Here is an 18969-nt window from a genome sequence, read left to right as displayed (position 1 = left end):
ATCTACGCAGCTGTCTGTTCCCAGAGTGTTCTCCGTAGCCCAGTCACCTACAAAGATTCACAGAATTGGATTGGGAAGAGAAGGGGAAAGGAGGAAATAGAGGTGTTCTGAGGTAGAAAACAGAGAGTCAAGATTGGGAGAGAATAATCTTCGGTTTAAAAATAGGGCTTCTCTTCTTTTTTTTTTTTTGTAAGGTTATAGTGTGTTGAAAATGAAAATTAAGGAGTAGTAGAGGAGTACTAGAGGACTTTAAAAGAAATAAGAGGAAAAGAAAAATAGAAAATAGAAGAGAAAAAGGAAAGAAAGAGAAAAAAAATAAGAAGAAAAAAAAAAAGAAAGAAAGGAAAAAAAAAAATTTTTTTTTTCCCCTAATTAAAAAAATCGTAAAAATCTATGGAAATGAAAGTTAAGGAGTAATGGGGGAGTAGTAGGGGATTTTAAAGGAAAATAAAAGAGAAAAAATAAAAAAGAAAAAAAAGAAAAAAAAAGAAAAAAAAGAAAGAGAAAAAAGTAAAATTATATCGGAGTTTCTCTAGAGCTGTTGCGGTCAGTGTGGGTTCGGCTCAGTTTCAGATAGCTCCTCGTTCCAGCTTACACTTATCGGTATCTACAGGGCCCTTCCGGTGCAGTCGGTGTTTTCTAGAGGGATTTTAATCTGTTGCACCAGTCCCTTCTGAAGCGGTTCCCTTTGTTTATTTGACTTCTGTTTGCCGGTCTCTTCAGAGCCTCATTTCCGCCCTGACACAGGCGGGCGGAGGTGGACTCTTATTCAGGTAGCTAGTTTGGTTGCGCTGCGGGGCGGGGCTGACGCTGCCGGGAGGGGCTGGCGCTGCGGGGCGGGGCTGACGCTGCGGGGAGGGGCTGGCCCTGCGGGGGCGGGGCTGACGCTGCCGGGAGGGGCTGGCGCTGCGGGGAGGGGCTGGCCCTGCGGGGAGGGGCTGACGCTGCCGGGAGGGGCTGGCGCTGCGGGGAGGGGCTGGCCCTGCGGGGGCGGGCTGACGCTGCCGGAAGGGGCTGACGCTGCTTTCTCTGTCTGCGCTGCTCAGGCTCCCGGCTGCTCTATATGGAGCGCGCCCCGCGCTGCGCGAGGTTCCAGCCCTCGGGTGTTCCACAAAAGCGCGGAGCGAAAAGCTGCGCCTGCTCTCTGTGCCTTCCTCGTCAGAGCGGTCCAGGCAGCGAGGGGCTTGGTGGGCGCGCTATCCCCAGGTGTGGCGCGCCCCCTCCCTTCCGCGGACCCAGTCTCAGTTTCCGCTGGCGCCAGTCGGGTGCGCGCGCCTTCCGCCCTCTGCGTTAGGTTCCAGCCCTCCGGTGTTACACAAAAGCGCGGAAGGGAAAGCTGCGCCTGCTCTCTGTGCCTTCCCCGTCAGAGCGGTCCAGGCAGCGAGGGGCTTGGTGGGCGCACTCTCCCCAGGTGTGGCGCACCCACTCCCTTCCGCGGACCCAGTCTCAGTTTCCGCTGGCGCCAGTCGGGTGCGCGCGCCTTCCGCCCTCCGCGTCCCCAGCCCCAGTCCCTGCCCGCGCCGGTCGGGTGCCTGCGCCCTGTGTCTCGCCGCGACCCTCCCCTCCCCCCTGCCTCCTGCCTCCGGCGGGGCTGGGCGGGTCCGCAGCCTGCGAGCTCCTCTCTGGACTTTCTCGGTCTCTTTGTTCTGCGAACGGCCGGCAGTGTGTTCGGGCTGGTTAATTTTCTCTCTCTCTTTTGGTCTCCCGCAGTTCAAGTTGGCACCTCACAGAAGCTCCCTCCGATTGTCCTCAGGGCACTCAGGCCCGGACCCTACCCCAAGCAATGCCGCCCAAGACTCCCTTCCCGGGACGAATCTCCGTCCTCAACTCTTTTGTCTCACTTTTTATCTTTTATATTTTGTCCTCCCTCCTTTCGAAGACAATGGGCTGCTTTTCTGGGCGCCTGATGACCTCAGTTAGCGATCAGAAGTTGTTCTGTGAAGTTTGCTCTGCGTTCAGTTATTCTTTCGATGAATTTGTAGGAGAGAAAGTGGTCTCCCCGTCCTACTCCTCCGCCATCTTGGCTCCTCCAAGGGTGGCTTTAAATAGCAATTTTTGTTTACTCTAATGTGTTAAATATTTGGAAATTTGGACCCTTCCTGTAAGAGATAGAGATTTCTTTACAAGGTTTGAAGCGATGAATCACCTCTTGTCCACATGTGTGTTTCTGGGCACGTGGAGAGGTGTGAGAGGGGACACGGCTAAGGCAGCAGCGGTGAAAGCAGGCCAGTAACTCACCCAGGTCCAGGCAGACGCTGGGCCTCAGAATAAAACCGGGGCCGGGAGGATGAGGATAAGGCAGCAAGTAGCGGTGTAAAGAAAGGGAGTTTGATGGACATTGTTGATCAACAATGAGGGAGAAATTGAGGAAAAGAGGAGAGATGAAGCCCCAGAGGTGTTCACTGCAGCCGCTGGGGAGCCCAGGGCCAAGTCATTCACAGAGTAATGAGTAGGGAGGCCGGTCCCTGGGAAGGTGACCAGTGGGGGAGGTTTGTAAAGACATGTGTCACAGACAGCTAGCTGAATGAGTATATATCCATGATGAAATGCATGTGAGTGTGTGTGTGTGTGTGTGTGTGTGTGTGTGTGAGAGTGTGTGCTAAACAGGGAAGAAGGCAACACTAAAATGCTGCAACACGTGGAGTAAGTCAGACACTGGCATAGTCTGGGGGAAAGAGCGATTCAGTAACATTTCAAGGGCGTGGGGGGAGAAAAGGCTAATTTTGGTTAGGTTGGGGAGAAGGGTGAGAGAGGAGAAAGTATGCAGGCATTCTGCAAAGAGATTTTATGGCACTTCCTTCCCTTTCCTATCAGGAACAGGTTAATCAAATGATGCCTACAGAACACTTAATCCTTGCTAATACTTTAAAAATTCCATTTTATGCTCATAAACTCTGTAGGGCCATTCACATTTCTTACTAATGAAGTAGCATTGGGTAAACTTTGACTGTATTCATATACCAGGACCTGTTTTGTTTTTTCACATCCACATGAGAGGAGCCCTGTGTCTCCAGGTTTCTAAAATACTTACAGAAAAAAATACAGCTTCCAAAAATATTAAATATATGCCAACATTGTCTTGTTTTGCCCTTCATGTAAGAAACATGGCTGTAAGAAAAACAAATAGTGCATGTGAATGCATAGATATGAAATCTAGAAAAATGGTCCAGGTGAATATTTGCAGGGCAGAAATAGAGATGCAGACACAGAGAGCAGGCATGTAGACAAAGCAGGGGAGAGGGGCAGGGTGAACCTGGAGGTGAGGCAGGCATATATACACTGCAATGTGTAAAATAGACAGCGGCAGCCTGCTACACACACAGGGAACTCAGCTCTGTGATGACTTAGACATGCAGGACGGGGCAGGGAGCGGGAGCTCCACGAGGCGGGGGCACAGGTGCATGTGTGATCGATTCGCTTTGCTGCACAGCAGGAACTAACACAATATTGCAAAGAAACTCTATACACCTGGCCCCAAAAGAGACATTCTGGGAACTGAAATAAAGACTCCAGATAGATGTGGCCTGATCAGTGTGCGGGCATAAGTGATGGGATGTTATCCTCTGGGGTAGACTACAGTGACCACAGTCAATGTTTTCACATTTTCAACCAAGGGACCCTGGAGTCTTTTTTGTCATTTGATCCCTTAGGTTGTTCTTGTTTATCTGGAAGTCTTAATAAGGAAGACAAGAGGGAAATAACTGCCTTAACCAAAGTTAAGTTATAATTTCTGGCAAATATCAGTATGGTATTTAGACTTGTTGGGCTTTTTGTGGGCATCATCCAGCCCTTCTTCCTTCACATCCACAGCAAATGGACAGTATTATGTAACCCACTGAACAGAAAGATGTGCAGTCTCTTGAGACCAGTCCATTCAGATTCAAACAAGAGCTTCTGAGGGACCTGAGGTCTTGAGTTCTTTGCATAGTTTTCTAGGTTTATCTACTTTATGAATAATATGTTATTGGTTACATTTGAGTGACTGAGAGAAGAATATAAAAAGGAAAAAAAAATCCTCATTTAATCAGCTCAGTCACCCAAGTGATGCTACAAAATAATTGCAGCAGTTACCCAAAAACTGGTTGATGAAAAAATGGCAGCATATAAGTTTTCCCTACACTTTAATGACACATTAAGAAATCTGCTCTGTTCTGCAGTCCTGATTTTGGTAAATTCTTCAGATTCAAATAGTAAAACTAAAAAAAGACCACTTTGACTAATTCTATGCCATAAGTTTGCTCTTGAGAAAATTTGAGTCTTTTTCTTAATGTTCATGTTTTATCATTAGGACACATGCATGTCTTTTTTTTGAATTATTTTTTATATTATTTAATAAAATATAATTGATTTACAGTGTTATACTAGTTACTGTCATACAGTGAAGTAAATCAGTCGTGTAGATATTCACATACCCCTCCCCTGCTCCTCACATTGCTTGGAGGAATTGGTGAAAATGAGTGTTCATTGCTCAGAAGCGTCTGACTCTGTCACCCCACGGACTGTGGTCTGCCAGGCTCCTGGCTCCATGGAATTCTCCAGGCAAGAATCCTGGAGTGGGTGGCCATTCCCTTCTGCAGGGAATCTTCTTGATCTAGGTAGAGGTTGAACCCTGATCTCCCACATTGTGGGCAGACTCTTCACTGCCTGAGCCAGCAGGAAATCAGCCATATGTATACACATACCTCCTGCTCTTGGACATCTCCCCGTCCCCCACCCCACTCCTCCAGGTCATCACAGAGCGCTGAGCTGGGCCCCCTGTGCTATAGAGCAGCTTCCTGCCAGCTCTTCCTGTCACACATATGCAGATGACACCGCTGTAGTGATAGAAAGCGAAGAGGAACTAAAGAGCTTCTCGATGAAGCTGAGAGAAGAGAGTGAAAAAGCTGGCTTAAAACTCAATATTACTGGGAAGACCCAGAGGAATCGGGTGGAGAGGGAGGTGGGAGGGGGGATCGGGATGGGGAATACGTGTAAATCTATAGCTGATTCATATCAATGTATGACAAAACCCAGTGGAAAAAAAAAAAAAACTAAGATCATGGCATCCAGTCCCATAACTCCATGGCAAATAGAAGGGGGAAAGTAGAATCAATGACACATTTCCTCTTCTTGGGCTCTAAAATTACTGTGAATGGTGACTGCAGCCATGAAATTAGACGACATTTGCTTCTTGGCATGAAAGCTATTACAAACCTAGACGGTGCATTAAAAAGCAAAAACATCACTTTGTCAACAAAGGTCTATATAGTCGAGGCTATAGTGTTTCCAGTAGTCAAGTACAGAGATGAGAACTGGACCTATGCTGAAGAACTGATGCTTTTGAACTGTGGTGATGAAGAAGACTCTTGAGAGACCCTTGGACAACTAGGAGATCAAACATGTGGATCTTAAAGGAAATCAACCCAGAATACTCCTTGGAAGGACTGATACTGAAGCTGAAGCTCCAATACTTTGGCCACCTGATTTGAAGAGCTGACTCACTGGAAAAGACCCTGATGCTGGGAAGGATTGAGGGCAGGAGGAGAAGGGGATGGGCATGGTTGTATGGCATCACCAATGCAATGGACATGAAGTTGGGCAAACTCTGGGAGATGGTGAAGGACAGGGATGCAGTCCACGGGGTCACAAAGAGTCAGACACGATTTGGTGATGAAACAACAACAGTGTGGTAGTGTAAATATGCCAACTGTAATCTCCCCCTTCATCTCGTCTTCCCTGTCCCCTCCCTGAGCCCACATGTCCATTCTCTACCTCTGTATCTCTATTCCTGCCTGGAGATTACCACGACATACCAAATTACCTGGAAAGTCTATAGACGTAAAGAACGTGTCTATAGTATATTCTTTGTGCCCTTTGAGCTTCCATAGCTGGGACCTCTGACTGGCCTGCTCAGTCATGCCAGCTGTGGGGCTCCTTTTATTTCCCCTTTAAAATTCTTTGTGTTTTAAAATTTTTAAATTTTGTATTTGGGTGTAGCTGATTAACAAACAATGTTGCAATAGTTTCCAGTGTATAGCAAAGGGACTCAGCCCTACATACATGTGCATCCATTCTCTCCCAAACTCCCTGCCAACATTTTTATTTCAAACATGACTGGGAATTTCAATAGCTATTTATTGAATACCTATTATGCAATAGTTGACTTGTTAACTTTTATATACATTATCTACTTTGACTTTTTACAACAATATCAAATTAGTATTATTATCCCCATTTAAGAGATTAGGGTTAGCAAGAAGATCCAACCAGTCCATCCTAAAAGAAATCAGTCCTGAATATTCATTGGAAGGACTGATGCTGAAGCTGAAACTCCAGTATTTTGGCCACCTGATGTGAAGAACTGACTCATTTGAGAAGACCCTGATGCTGGGAAAGATTGAAGGCAGGAGGAGAAGGGGACAACAGAGGCTGAGATGGCTGGATGGCATCACCGATTCAATGGGCATGAGTTTGTGTAAGCTCCGGGAGTTGGTGATGACAGGGAAGCCTGGTGTGCTGCAGTCTATGGGGTTGCAAAGCGTTGGACACAAATGAGTGACTGAACTAAAGAGATAGGAAATTGAGTCCCCCAGTGACCTCATGACATCATACAGTGTGCTGAGGCACATGGAATTAACCTGTGCCCTCTGGCCTAATTGTAATGTCTTCCCACTGCAATAAAATAATTTCTGTACTTAAAAAGTGCATAAGCACCCTTTAGGAAGAGTCTTGTATGTTGTTCCAAAGAAAGACAAAGTCTGTAAAGTGTTTGCCCTTGAGAAGACAAGCTCTTCTCAAAAGCCAAAGAAAAACAACTTTGTTTGTAGAACATCAATTCTGCAGCTGCAGACTTCCTGTCTATTAATAGGTACACCATAATGTGTATCATTTTTATGCCATCTCCCCAAATATTCTACACATTAATTCTTTGAAGTGTTTTAATCAGTCTTGTCATTCACACATTGAATTAAATCCAGTGTTATTCTCAGTGGGACCCTAAGTGCATGAATAAATTTGCAAAGTCCTTTGATGCCTAAGCAGTTTGCAAGACCCCCCTCACCTGTCTTATTGGCCAGTGCAGTGTGGGTTACTACCGTACTTTTTTTGTTGTTTTGTTTTTTAAAAAATTTAAATCCATTTTTAAGATTTAAAAATTGAGTAGTTTTATACTGATATTCCAGTCTGGCCCGCTGGTCTTACATTTGTGACGAGCATGATTACCTGTTAGAAATGGCCGTAACTACCTCGTGAAGACAGAACACCATCTTTACCCCAGTCTTCCTCTCCTTCTCTCTCTTTCTCCCGCCTGATACTGAAGCTGTGTGTCAGGTTCCACTTATCATAACATATATGTGGCTTCACTCATTTCTATTATTATTTTTGCCCCTGTAGTTATTTGAGTTTATGAAGTTCTTTTTCTCTGTTATTTGAAAGAGATTTTTATTCTTAGAGTGATTTTGTATATTCCAACACTTTGATAGAAGGACATCAAATTGATGTAGAAACGATGCCATAGCATATGAGGGAAGCAGTGGTTGACATTGATCGGCAGACTCCAGAATCTACCATTTCCACCTTGAGGATGAAAAAGAAAAAGAAAAAGACAAACGTGGAGAAATAAGATCCTATAGAGTTTAAATTTAAGTTTCTTCAGGAGACTATATGGGTTTGGTCTTTATTCTACTTTGGTCACTTGAAATTTGCTTTGTAATATCTCCTAGAAAAAATAGTGGAACATGAAGATTCAAATTTTATACTGTCTGTCTCACATTCATAGATGTGCTTTCAAATAGACACAAAAGCCTTATTCCAGACCCTCTGATTGGCTTCTAAATACAGAAACTAAAATTACAGATAACAGTTCATTTCTTTACGTTTTGGGTGATTAGACATATAACAGTATATGAAGAAAGTGAAGTCGCTCCATGGTGTCTGACTCTTTGTGACCCCATGGACTGTAGACTACCATGCTCTTCCATCCATGGGATTTTTCAGGCAAGAGTACTGGAGTGGGTTGCCATTTCCTGCTCCAGAGGATCTTCCCAACTCAGGGATCGAACCCAGGTCTCCCGCATTGTAGGCAGACGCTTTACCGTCTGAGCCACCAGGGAAGTCCATAACAGTATATGTACAGGTAAATATTTGATTTGTTTATAACCAAAGTGAATTAGTGCATTTTTCTACAACTCTCAGGAGTTGGATGCCTAATATTAACATTTAATTTTCCACAACATTCTGTGTAGTATGGAGATCTCCAAGACAGAATTGTAACTAGGTGTATGAAAAGATGAATTGACTTGCCTCAGGCTGCAAAGTGATTTGGGGACGAAGATGAGAACTCAAATGAGTGTTAACACTGCTATTTTTGAGCATTTACCATAGATCAGGTACCATGCTAAGTGACTATACCATCTCATTTAATTCTTGCTGTAACTCTGTGATATAGACATTACTTCCGTTTTTCAACTGAGGATACTGTGGAGTCTTAGAAATAAAATGATTTGCCCAAAGTAGCACAGTTGGAAACAGGATCTGGGGTTTCAGAACAAATCCGTGTGCTTTTAAAGCTTTATTCTTAAAGCGCTACATCACACTATGTGATCTTTGTGGTACTTCCCCAATGCATAACTAGACACATTATTTTCTTTGTCTCTAGACTCAGAGCTGTAAATAATATGTGAATGGTGATGAAAGACAACTTTGATTTTGAATGTTTTGACAGTTGTGTTGAATTATTTGTAACTACAGAAAGAGGACCACTATTAATTTGCTCCTTTGTGCTCTTATAAAAAAAAAAAAGAACTATTGCATCATATACTTTTCCTTCATCATTGTGGCAATGGTGTTCTGCCTCCCATTTCTCAGGTACAGACAAGATGATCCAGCTCGTGCTTAACTGAGTCTATGTGGGTGGGGAGTTCAGCCCACCCATGTGTAATTTTCAAACTGCCTCATAAGATTCAATTCATTTCATATTAACATGTATTAATGATGTATACTTGTTAAATTTAACGTTGAGACATACTCTAAGTAACTAGACCTCTGACCTTTTGCCATGTGACCACAGGCAAGTTATCCCATATCTCTGAGCCTCAGTTTCCTCGTTTGTGATGGAAATAACGGTACCCATTGCATAAGGGTATTACTGACCCCCTAGTATATTTCTGGCTCTAAATAGCTGCATATTTATTCAATGCCAGTTTCTTACCTACATTTTTTTTTTTACTATCAGTTAAATGGTATGTCCTTGCCATTCATCCAAAGTCACAACTCAAAAAAAAAAGGGGGGGGGGTCGTGTATAGCTTAACCCCATTCATTTTTAATTTTCTTGTGAAAGGCTGATTAAGCAGTTTCCTAGTTGCATAATTAACAGAGACAAAGCCAGAGTCATTAACGACCAAAATCTCTAAAACACAGAAGAGAAAAATGAAAAGCAACAAACTACCTAGAGTTAAAAGGTGATAAGAAACATCCTGAGCTGATTAAAACCTGTTGGCAGGTGGCTGAAACAAGTCCTTGGAGTGATTTCAGGAGGCTCTGTGATGCCTATTTCAGATTTGCTACTGAGGTAGCTGATCTCGTCCTCGTAAGAGAGGCGATGTTTCATGTTCTCTCAGTGCCGCGTTGGGCAGGTGGGGTGCTCTTAAGCTATGAAAAGCAGCAACGAGCTCTGCAGGCTATCTGCGTTTCTGGAAAGACTTAAGGGAGGTGTGAAATCTACGTGTTTTTGGAAACTGGCCGTGGATTTTGTGATTGGCATCCCAGACTTTGACGCGTAGATGAAAGGCCTCCTGTTCGTCTCCTCTGCCCTCACCCTGTCGCAACTACCCAAATCACTTTTGAAAAAAGGAGGCTTGGTAAAGAATCCCTAGTTTATCCACATTTTCTCCTCTTTTTTCCCTAAATTTATGTTTTGCAGGACAAATGATACTGGTTTTCTTTCCTTCAAAGACCACTTGCCTGTCACTCAGATAGTTATCACTGATACGGACAGAACAAACTCAGAAGCAGCTTGGAGAATTGGTCCCTTGCGTTGCTATGGCGACCGTGAGTACTAAATTGAAAGATGCTTTCTCTCTCCTTACATAAGCTCAAGATGTTTTATTCCCTTATCCTTTTTCCCTGCAGTGCCCCCAGTCCTGAAAGTTGTCCACACACCCAGTGCTTTCCCGTAACCCGTTCCATGCTTAAGGATTTCTTTTTCACTTGCAGGACACTTTTGGAATGCGGTATCATTTTATACAGAAGCCTCTTACCTCCACTTTCCTACCTTCCATGCGGAATTCAGTGCTGACATTTCCTTCTTTTTTAAAACTACGGCTTTATCTGGAGTTTTCCTAGAAAACCTTGGCATTAAAGATTTCATCCGACTGGAAATAAGCTGTAAGTTTTGTCATTTATGAATGTAATGTAATTGATCAACAGAAGTTTTAATCTTGTCTTTTCCACAAGCAACTAGTGTCTATTTCAACCATCAAGTTAATATCCCTGGGTATCTGTCAGGTTAGCAATGGCAATTTCTAGTTTCTTCTTATGCTTTTTGTTTTATTATTACCTAACAGTATTTAAAGAGTCATTCTCTTTTCAAAATAGTGCATTCCCCAAATTCCCATAGATATTTGTTTACAGCGTTCTTTATCTGCTCCATGGGCATTTATTACATATTTTTTGTTTTCACACCACTAACAATGTCTATGGAATGCTGAGAACACTAGTGTTCTGCATTCTGTTTATACTTAGGGTCAACTTTGTTGCTATACCTTTGCTCCGCAAAGTGTTTCCTGACTTATTTCCCATCATCAGGAGTATGTGCCTACACAATCAGAATTTTCATTGTTTCTCTACCACTTTACCATGAATAGGGGCGTATCTAGTGAATTTTATGTCGGGATGTGGATCATTTTTTAACATTCCATTTCCTATAAACAAAATATATTCAGAAATAATCATGAAGTTAAATGAAAGGCAATAGAACTGCAGATGGAGAAATGTTCTATTAATGAAATTTTATATGTAATCATGCCAATAAAAAATTCCAGTAGAAAAAAGACAATACAATATTTTTAATCACCTTAATTAATTTTTTATATAAAAAGGAAAATATCTACATATTGATCTGTCACAGGAATAGTAGTAACATTAAAATTTCTGTTTCTTAGGCTTGACTTATGCAAATTTGTGAGTGATTGCATCAAAATTAATTTTCTTTGCATGTTCCTGTTCAAAAGAGAGCATAATGAGATTTATCCATTCATCTTCTCTTATACTGATCAAAGGGTACTTTTTATTAATTTTAAACTTAAAATATGTTGCACATTAAGCAGTAGATATATACATTTTAGGAAAGATTGATTTTAAACATAAGGCTAAGTTTGATAGAGATTCATAAAAATTCCATTTTATAATAAATTTCAGAAACTGCAATGCTTTCTATTTTTTTCACCATTGATGCTAGCAATTTCAAATATCTCCAAAATTAACAAACCTATTCACTAAAGTACTTGTATTGGAAAATTCATCATGGGTCACTATTCCATTTGGTAAAGCCTTACATAGTTCCTAAGGAGTTGGAATTACTTAAGCTCTCTTGGACTTCCCTGGCGGCTCGGACTGTAAGGAATCCACCTGCAAAGCAGGAGACCCAGGTTCAATCCCGGGTTGGGAAGATCCCCCGGAGAAGGGAATGGCAACCCATTCCAGTATTCTTGCAGGAGAATTCCATGGACATAGGAGGCTGGTGGACTACAGTCCATGGGGTTGCAAAGAGTCAGGCATGACTGAAGGATTAACACAAGCACTCTTCAGGTGCAATTTGTGTTCACAGTCCCTGCAGTGCTATATGTTCCCCTGTTTCAACAGTAGAGCTAAGTTAAACAGTGATGGTGCAGTAACTGTAAACACAGAAAGTCAAAACTTGAGTTCTTATTCTTAAAAACGAACACATATTTTAGTCTGCTTGTTCAGGAGCCAATAGTAAGTCAGGAGTTCTCTCTATTAACTTTCCTCTTGAATATAATATGTATTAAATGGTAGGCAATATACTATTTGAACCTTACATATGCATTATTAAAAAGTAATATCACCATCAGCATTTGTTACAGATTTTTTTCTTGGTGGAGGAACATTTTATTGCTGGCATTATTTGGAATTACTGGTGTGTGGCAATAATGGAAAACACATCTTTTAGTTGCTCTTGCTAGTTTCCTGATTCTCTGCCTTAAGTGTACCCCCCTTTTCCTCATACACAAATTGGACTGCTTCCACTATCTTGCCCTTATTAAAGTCGTGACTGGGGAGGCGTGTGCTTTTCATTAGGCATCTCATTTATCTGGATCCAAATGGATGTTTTCTTTGGTTTGATTGATGCAATTGACTGTATTACAGTAGTAATATGACTACATGAAATACCCTTGGAAGCTTAAGTAATATCTTAGCAACAGAAACTTAGAAATTTGAGCACTCCAGAGAAGGATACAAAAGTGCTGGCTGGAAAAGATAACTGAGGTGTCTGTACAAGTCTCCTGCAAAGCATGACACAGCTAAGTGTTTCTTCTGCAGTTATGGCACAATACAAAAAAAGGATCTCTCTAATTGGTAGTTTTAACCTCCTTTTACTCCAGTGATTTAGGCTGTTAATGGGAGGAAGCTCTTGTGGCTTTAGTGCGAAATAAGATCCCTCATATCTACCTTGGGCAAGTTCTAAATATGTGGAGTTGAGTGCCAAACATTTAATAATATGGATATAATAACCTCAATGTAAATTCAATAAAAATCAAGCCCTAAGGCCTTTCGATTCATTAAAGCAGCAGCAAATGTTATGGCATATTATCACAAGGTAATGAGCTATGATTTAGTATTAATTACATTTCAATGTCCGATTTGTTTGTACTTTCTGGTACTATATTTTGTCTTTTAGGTGATTCTTTCTTATGCTTTTTGTTTTACTATTATATTGTACAAAACTATTTTAAATGCAAATGATATTAAATCTGATTGAAATTTAAAATCCAGTGATGTCATTGTTTGGTGTACACATTTCACCAAATCAGAGAACATGTGTTTTTCAAACTAAGATTTTATGTAAACTTTTTCAAAGTACAAAGCCTCATATTTTTCAAAATATCTTGTTTTATGATTATTATTTGAAAGGAAAAACAGGACTTACCAGATGGTCCAGTGGCTAAGAACCTGCCTGCCAATCCAGGGCAGATGGGTTCAGTCTCTGGTCCGAGAAGATCCCGTATGCAGCGGGCCAGCTAGTTCTGTGTAACCACAGCTACTGGGCCTGCGCGCTAGAGCTGAGAGCTGCGACCACTGAGGCCCACGTGCCCAGCCCTGTGCTCCGCAATGAGAGAAGCTGCCACAACGGGAAGCCTGCAGACTGCAACTAGAGAGCAACCCAAGGCTCGCTGCAACTAAAGAAAGCCTGCTCACAGCAGTGGAGACCTGACTTAGCCAAAATCAATCAATCAATAAATTTAAGAGGAAAACAAACAAGCGTGGGGGAGGGGGGCGGATCTTTCATTTCTTACTAACAGCTGCATTCATCTTATGTCTTTTTTTTTTTTTTAATGTCCTCCTTCTTCTAGGCTATGATCTTCTTGTGCTTTGAGAATCCTTTCTCAAATAAGAAGCTTTTCTCATTTATTTATTTATTTGGCTGTAACAGGTGTCAGTTTCCACATGTGGGATCTTCCTGGCAACATGGGGGGTCGTTAGCTGAGCCCTTCAAACTCTTAGCTGCAGCAGGAGGGATCTTAGTTCCCTGACCAAGGATCTAACCCAGCCCTGTGCATTGGGAGTGGAGAGTCTTAGACACTGGACCGGCAGGGAAACCTCCACTATATTTTTTATACAGATGGAATTTTCATTACAGAGATTCTTCTACAGGTCAACTTCTTAGAAAGAAAGTAGCCTTCATAGTAGATTTCTCAGAGTGGATTTCTCTCTCCTCCCAAAGGAATGTTACTGTGTAACTATCTGAACAGAAATTTTCAAAATCGATATGTCCAAATTGTTGAACATTGAACAAGTTCGCATAAAATTCTCAATCTATTACCTTCTGGGTCACTTCCAACTAAAGACATTTTTATTTTGTAACCTTGAGATTAGTCTGTACTCTATGAAATACAAGATACTTTATGTCCTCAAGTCTTAATGGATTTGCTTCAAATGAGACAAAAATAATAGCTATTTTTACAATTACCTCACAATTGCTGTGTGGGTAAAAATAGATATTTGGGGTGCATGAGGGGATCAGAAGAAAATGGCTGTTGAGAACAGTCTGGCATCATGAAAAGAGACTATTGTTGATAATGCAGTGTGGATTCTAATTTCTGTTTCTAGAAATCTAAATTGTGAGGAAGTTCTTCCTCTCTTCATTGCTTATTTGTGCAAGATGGAATTGGTGGCACCCATATGCCAATCAGACACATTTGACTATAATTAAAAAGAAAAATTCACTCTGAACTGGTAAACACAAGAATGGGAATTCACTGGTACCAGGGCATGTGACTAACTATAGAATTGGTGGGGTACTTTATTTCTGGTTAAATTCAGCAGTGAACAAGTGTTCAGTTCAGTTCAGTTCAGTTCATTTCAGTCACTCAGTCGTGCCCAAGTCTTTGCGACCCCATGAATTGCAGCACGCCAGGCCTCCCTGTCCATTACCAACTCCCGGAGTTTACTCAAACCCATGTCCATCGAGCTGGTGATGCCATCCAGCCATCTCATCCTCTGTCATCCCCTTCTCCTCCTGCCCCCAATCCCTCCCAGCATTGGGGTCTTTTCAAATGAGTCAGCTCTTCTCATCAGGTGGCCGAAGTATTGGAGTTTCAGCTTCAGCATCAGTCCTTCTAGTGAACACCCAGGACTGATCTCCTTTAGGATGGACTGGTTGGATCTCCTTGCAGTCCACGGGACTCTCAAGAGTCTTCTCCAACTCCACAGTTCAAAAGCATCAATTCTTCGGCACTCAGCTTTCTTTATGGTCCAACTCTCACATCCATACATGACAACTGGAAAAACCATAGTCTTGACTAGACGGACCTTTGTTGGCAAAGTAATGTCTCTGCTTTTTAATATGCTATCTAGGTTGGTCATGACTTTCCTTCTAAGGAGTAAGTGTCTTCTAATTTCATGGCTGCAGTCACCATCTGCAGTGATTTTGGAGCCCCCCCAAAAATAAAGTCTCACACTGTTTCCACTGTTTCCCCATCTATTTCCCATGAAGTGATGGGACAGGATGCCATGATCTTAGTTTTCTGAATGTTAAGCTTTAAGCAAACTTTTTCACTCTCCTCTTTCACTTTCATCAAGAGGCGTTTTAGTTCTTCTTCACTTTCTGCCATAGTACTAAATGCTTTATATTCATTATTTAATTTTGCTTTCAAATTATCATATGTATAATCATCAAGATACTATGTTTTGCATTGCTTGACTCCTAGTCCAAAATGCAGATGAGGATAGTAAGTCTTGAGTTGGTAAATAACTCACCCAGAGTCACCTAGTAAGATTCAGAATCCAGGATTCAATTCTCTGTTCATTTGAACAACTCCTTATTCTGCTTTGCAAAACTACCTCAAGGCCCAAGAATGTTAGAAATCAAGAAAATATCTTTATTTTCTTTCTTGTTTTGAAGCATAGGACATTCAGCAAGTTTTTACAACTGAATGCAAAATTGTATGTGCTTTTTTTTTTTTTTCTAGATGTAAGTTTGTCATCAGATCCTCAGAGAGTCCATGCCTCAAAAAAAGTAACAATAGTTCATTTATGACTGTCATTTTAGAGGTGAATACATGGGAGGTCAGAGAGATCAATAGACTATAGTAAGGCCTTGCATCTTTATTCCATTATGGTCCCTGAGATGTCTCACATGCCTGATTTTAATGGGTCTGAGGACACAGAGATGGTGTCACAGTTCAAGGAAGCAAGGGCTTTGTACAGAATCTTTAGAAGGTTCTTCTAATCACCTAGGAGAACTCGGTATTCAGTCGCTCATGCTTTGGTACTTTCCTCAACTTGACACGCCCCTTCCTGCCAGGCTTCTTTCAAGTACACCATGAGCTCACTTCGTTTCTTTCGTCTCTGCTTAGCACAAGCTTGGTTTGGTAAAAAGACCCACGCAGAGACTCAAGTAACTCCTTAACTTTGTCTTGAACCATACGGTATAAATAATGAGGGAGGGTATTTGTCAGCCTGTTGGGAGAGGGAGAGGCAGGAAGGTAAATTAATGACAGAGGTGATGCTGCCACAGGGCCACCAGCTTTCCCATCTTGGGCCACTGGGCTGTGTCCATCCCCCCAGAAAAGAAGAGCTAGTTCATGTTGGTCTCAAGTGTCCAGTCCACCAAATCACTAGCCCATGTTGGATGTATCACCATGTATTTACTTTTTTATTTCACTCAGTTTTTTTGAGGAACCTATATTATACTGATTTATATCCAGATTTGACTGCCCAGGTAGGGCTTGCATAGGTTTTGAGGATGGAAGATTTGTCACAGGACAAGTGGGTTAAAAAGTGAGCTCCAGAGACACATCACCGGGATTTAAATACCAACTCTGCCAACTCTGGGTTGGAGTAATTTCTCAGCTATCTGTGGATCAGTTCCCTCCTTTCTCATAGGATTGTAGTGAGTTGATTAATGAAAAATGCTTAGCAGAGTGCCTGGATCATGGTAGGAACTCAGTAAATGTTGGTTATTATTATTGCATTTCACTGATTCTTCCCTAGTTCTAGGAATGAGGTGAACATAGTTGATTTTTAGTAGTGACTTGAATAAAGTTTAATAATAATTTTAGAAGTTTTTTAAGGACCTAATATCTTGATGTAAAATTAAAAAAAAAAAAAGAAAAGAAAATCGCTAAGTTGGATGTAGAACGTGCAGTGTAACATTTTAATGAGTGAAACGTTGGTTTGATGAGAGCTTCCTGTGTACAAGGCCCAGTCCTAGGTTCTGGTTTTCCAATAAATGAGGTATTCATCTAGAGTTTGCAGACTAGCTGGGAGACAGACCATAAACAGATCATTATACACCAGAGGGATAAATGCTGAAGTAGAGATAAGCACAGTCTGGAAACATAACGTGGAGCTGAGGACGGCGGGGGTGGAGGGCAGACAGCAGTGCAGACAGCCCTCCACAAAGACGTGCTGTCTGTGTGGAGCTTAATATCCACACGGCCAGCTTTGCAGAAAGGCTTTTAGCAAAACCTTTAGTAGCGCCCCTATCAGTCTCACCACTCCTTACCTGTGCTTTTAAAGAGAAGTGCATGTATCTCCACCCTCTCAGTAATTGCTTATTTGGTCTCTGGGTGAGCAGACCCTCAAGGTGGCGCTGGTGGCCTGATAAGAAACAGGAAATGGCCCAATGGGGCAACTTTGTTCCTATTTAATCTTTTCATGGTTGAATCAGATTTGCTCCCTTCAGTTCTGTTTCATTTAATGCATAGGTTTATGAGGCAAAGACGATTGATCTGGGTTGATGAATCATGTTGGTAACAATAACTATTATTGTCCTATTTCGGGAGTAAAAAAGGGGGGACCATCAAAAGGTTCTGAGAAGAAAGGAAGGTCTGGAATATGAAGGCTCCTGTTCCTGAAAGGGGGCTGTCTTCCCCTCAAATTCAATTTATTATTTGCTTCTCTACATCCTTCAGATGTAGATTTTTTCATAATAACAGAAAATACAAGAAGATATACTAAATTAGAGAAAAATGATGAAAATTCTAATTGCTGAGGAATCTTTGAGCAAATTATTTCTACTTTCATTTTTTTACCCATATAGTGGAAATTAAAAATGGAGAAGGAGGTGGGAGGGGGGATCGGGATGGGGAACACATGTAAATCCATGGCTGATTCATGTCAATGTATGGCAAAAACCATTACAATATTGTAAAGTAATTAGCCTCCAACTAATAAAAATAAATGGAAAAAAAAATTTTAAAAATGATACTTTTTTCAGAGTTGTTCTGAGGATTAAAATGAGAGCATCTGTGGTCAGTGCTTAGAAAGTGCTCAGCGGAGTTCATTGCATGTGCTGCGCTGCTGCTGCTTCTTTTTGTTTTTCAGGGGTGATAGTATCTTCATCACCAGCACCACCCTCACCAGGACGACCATCCCCACTGTCCTTCCAACAATCATCACCACCACCCTCACCAGGCTGACCATCCCCACTGTCCTTCCAACCATCATCACCACCATCCTCACCAGGATGACCATCCCCACTGTCCTTCCAACCATCATCACCACCCCTGTCATCATCACCACCATCCTCACCAGGATGACCATCCCCACTGTCCTTCCAACCATCATCACCACCATCCTCACCAGGATGACCATCCCCACTGTCCTTCCAACCATCATCACCACCATCCTCACTAGGATGACCATCCCCACTGTCCTTCCAACCATCATCACCACCCCTGTCATCATCACCACCACCCTCACCAGGATGACCATCCCCACTGTCCTTCCAACCATCATCACCACCACCATCCTCACCAGGATGACCATCCCCACTGTCCGTTCCAATCATCATCACCACCATCCTCACCAGGATGACCATCCCCACTGTCCTTCCAACCATCATCACCACCATCCTCACCAGGATGACCATCCCCACTATCCTTCCAACCATCATCACCACCATCCTCACCAGGCATGACCATCCCCACTGTCCTTCCAACATCATCACCCACCACCACCCTCACCAGGATTGACCATCCCCACTGTCCTTCCAACCATCATCACCACCCCTGTCATCATCACCACCATCCTCACCAGGATGACCATCCCCACTGTCCTTCCAACCATCATCACCACCACCATCCTCACCAGGATGACCATCCCCACTGTCCTTCCAACCATCATCACCACCACCACCCTCACCAGGACGACCATCCCCACTGTCCTTCCAACCATCATCACCACCACCACCCTCACCAGGACGACCATCCCCACTGTCCTTCCAACCATCATCACCACCACCACCC

The 18969-nt window shown here is 42.4% G+C and overlaps 1 protein-coding gene across 2 annotated transcripts in view; it reads left to right on the top strand.

Moving 5' to 3' along the window:
- The window catches only part of CNTNAP5 (contactin associated protein family member 5), a 995095-nt gene that overhangs the window by 812959 nt on the left and 163167 nt on the right, over positions 1 to 18969 (top strand). For both annotated transcript variants that reach the window (XM_043488200.1, XM_043488201.1), the window contains 2 exons: positions 9900 to 10027; positions 10193 to 10363. In XM_043488200.1, the coding sequence (XP_043344135.1) occupies positions 9900 to 10027; positions 10193 to 10363 (299 nt within the window). The remainder of the gene's footprint in view (positions 1 to 9899; positions 10028 to 10192; positions 10364 to 18969) is intronic.

This window comes from Cervus canadensis, chromosome 15 (assembly GCF_019320065.1).
Source record: "Cervus canadensis isolate Bull #8, Minnesota chromosome 15, ASM1932006v1, whole genome shotgun sequence".
Lineage (NCBI taxonomy): Eukaryota > Metazoa > Chordata > Mammalia > Artiodactyla > Cervidae > Cervus > Cervus canadensis.
This window is presented reverse-complemented; position numbering and strand designations above follow the sequence as displayed.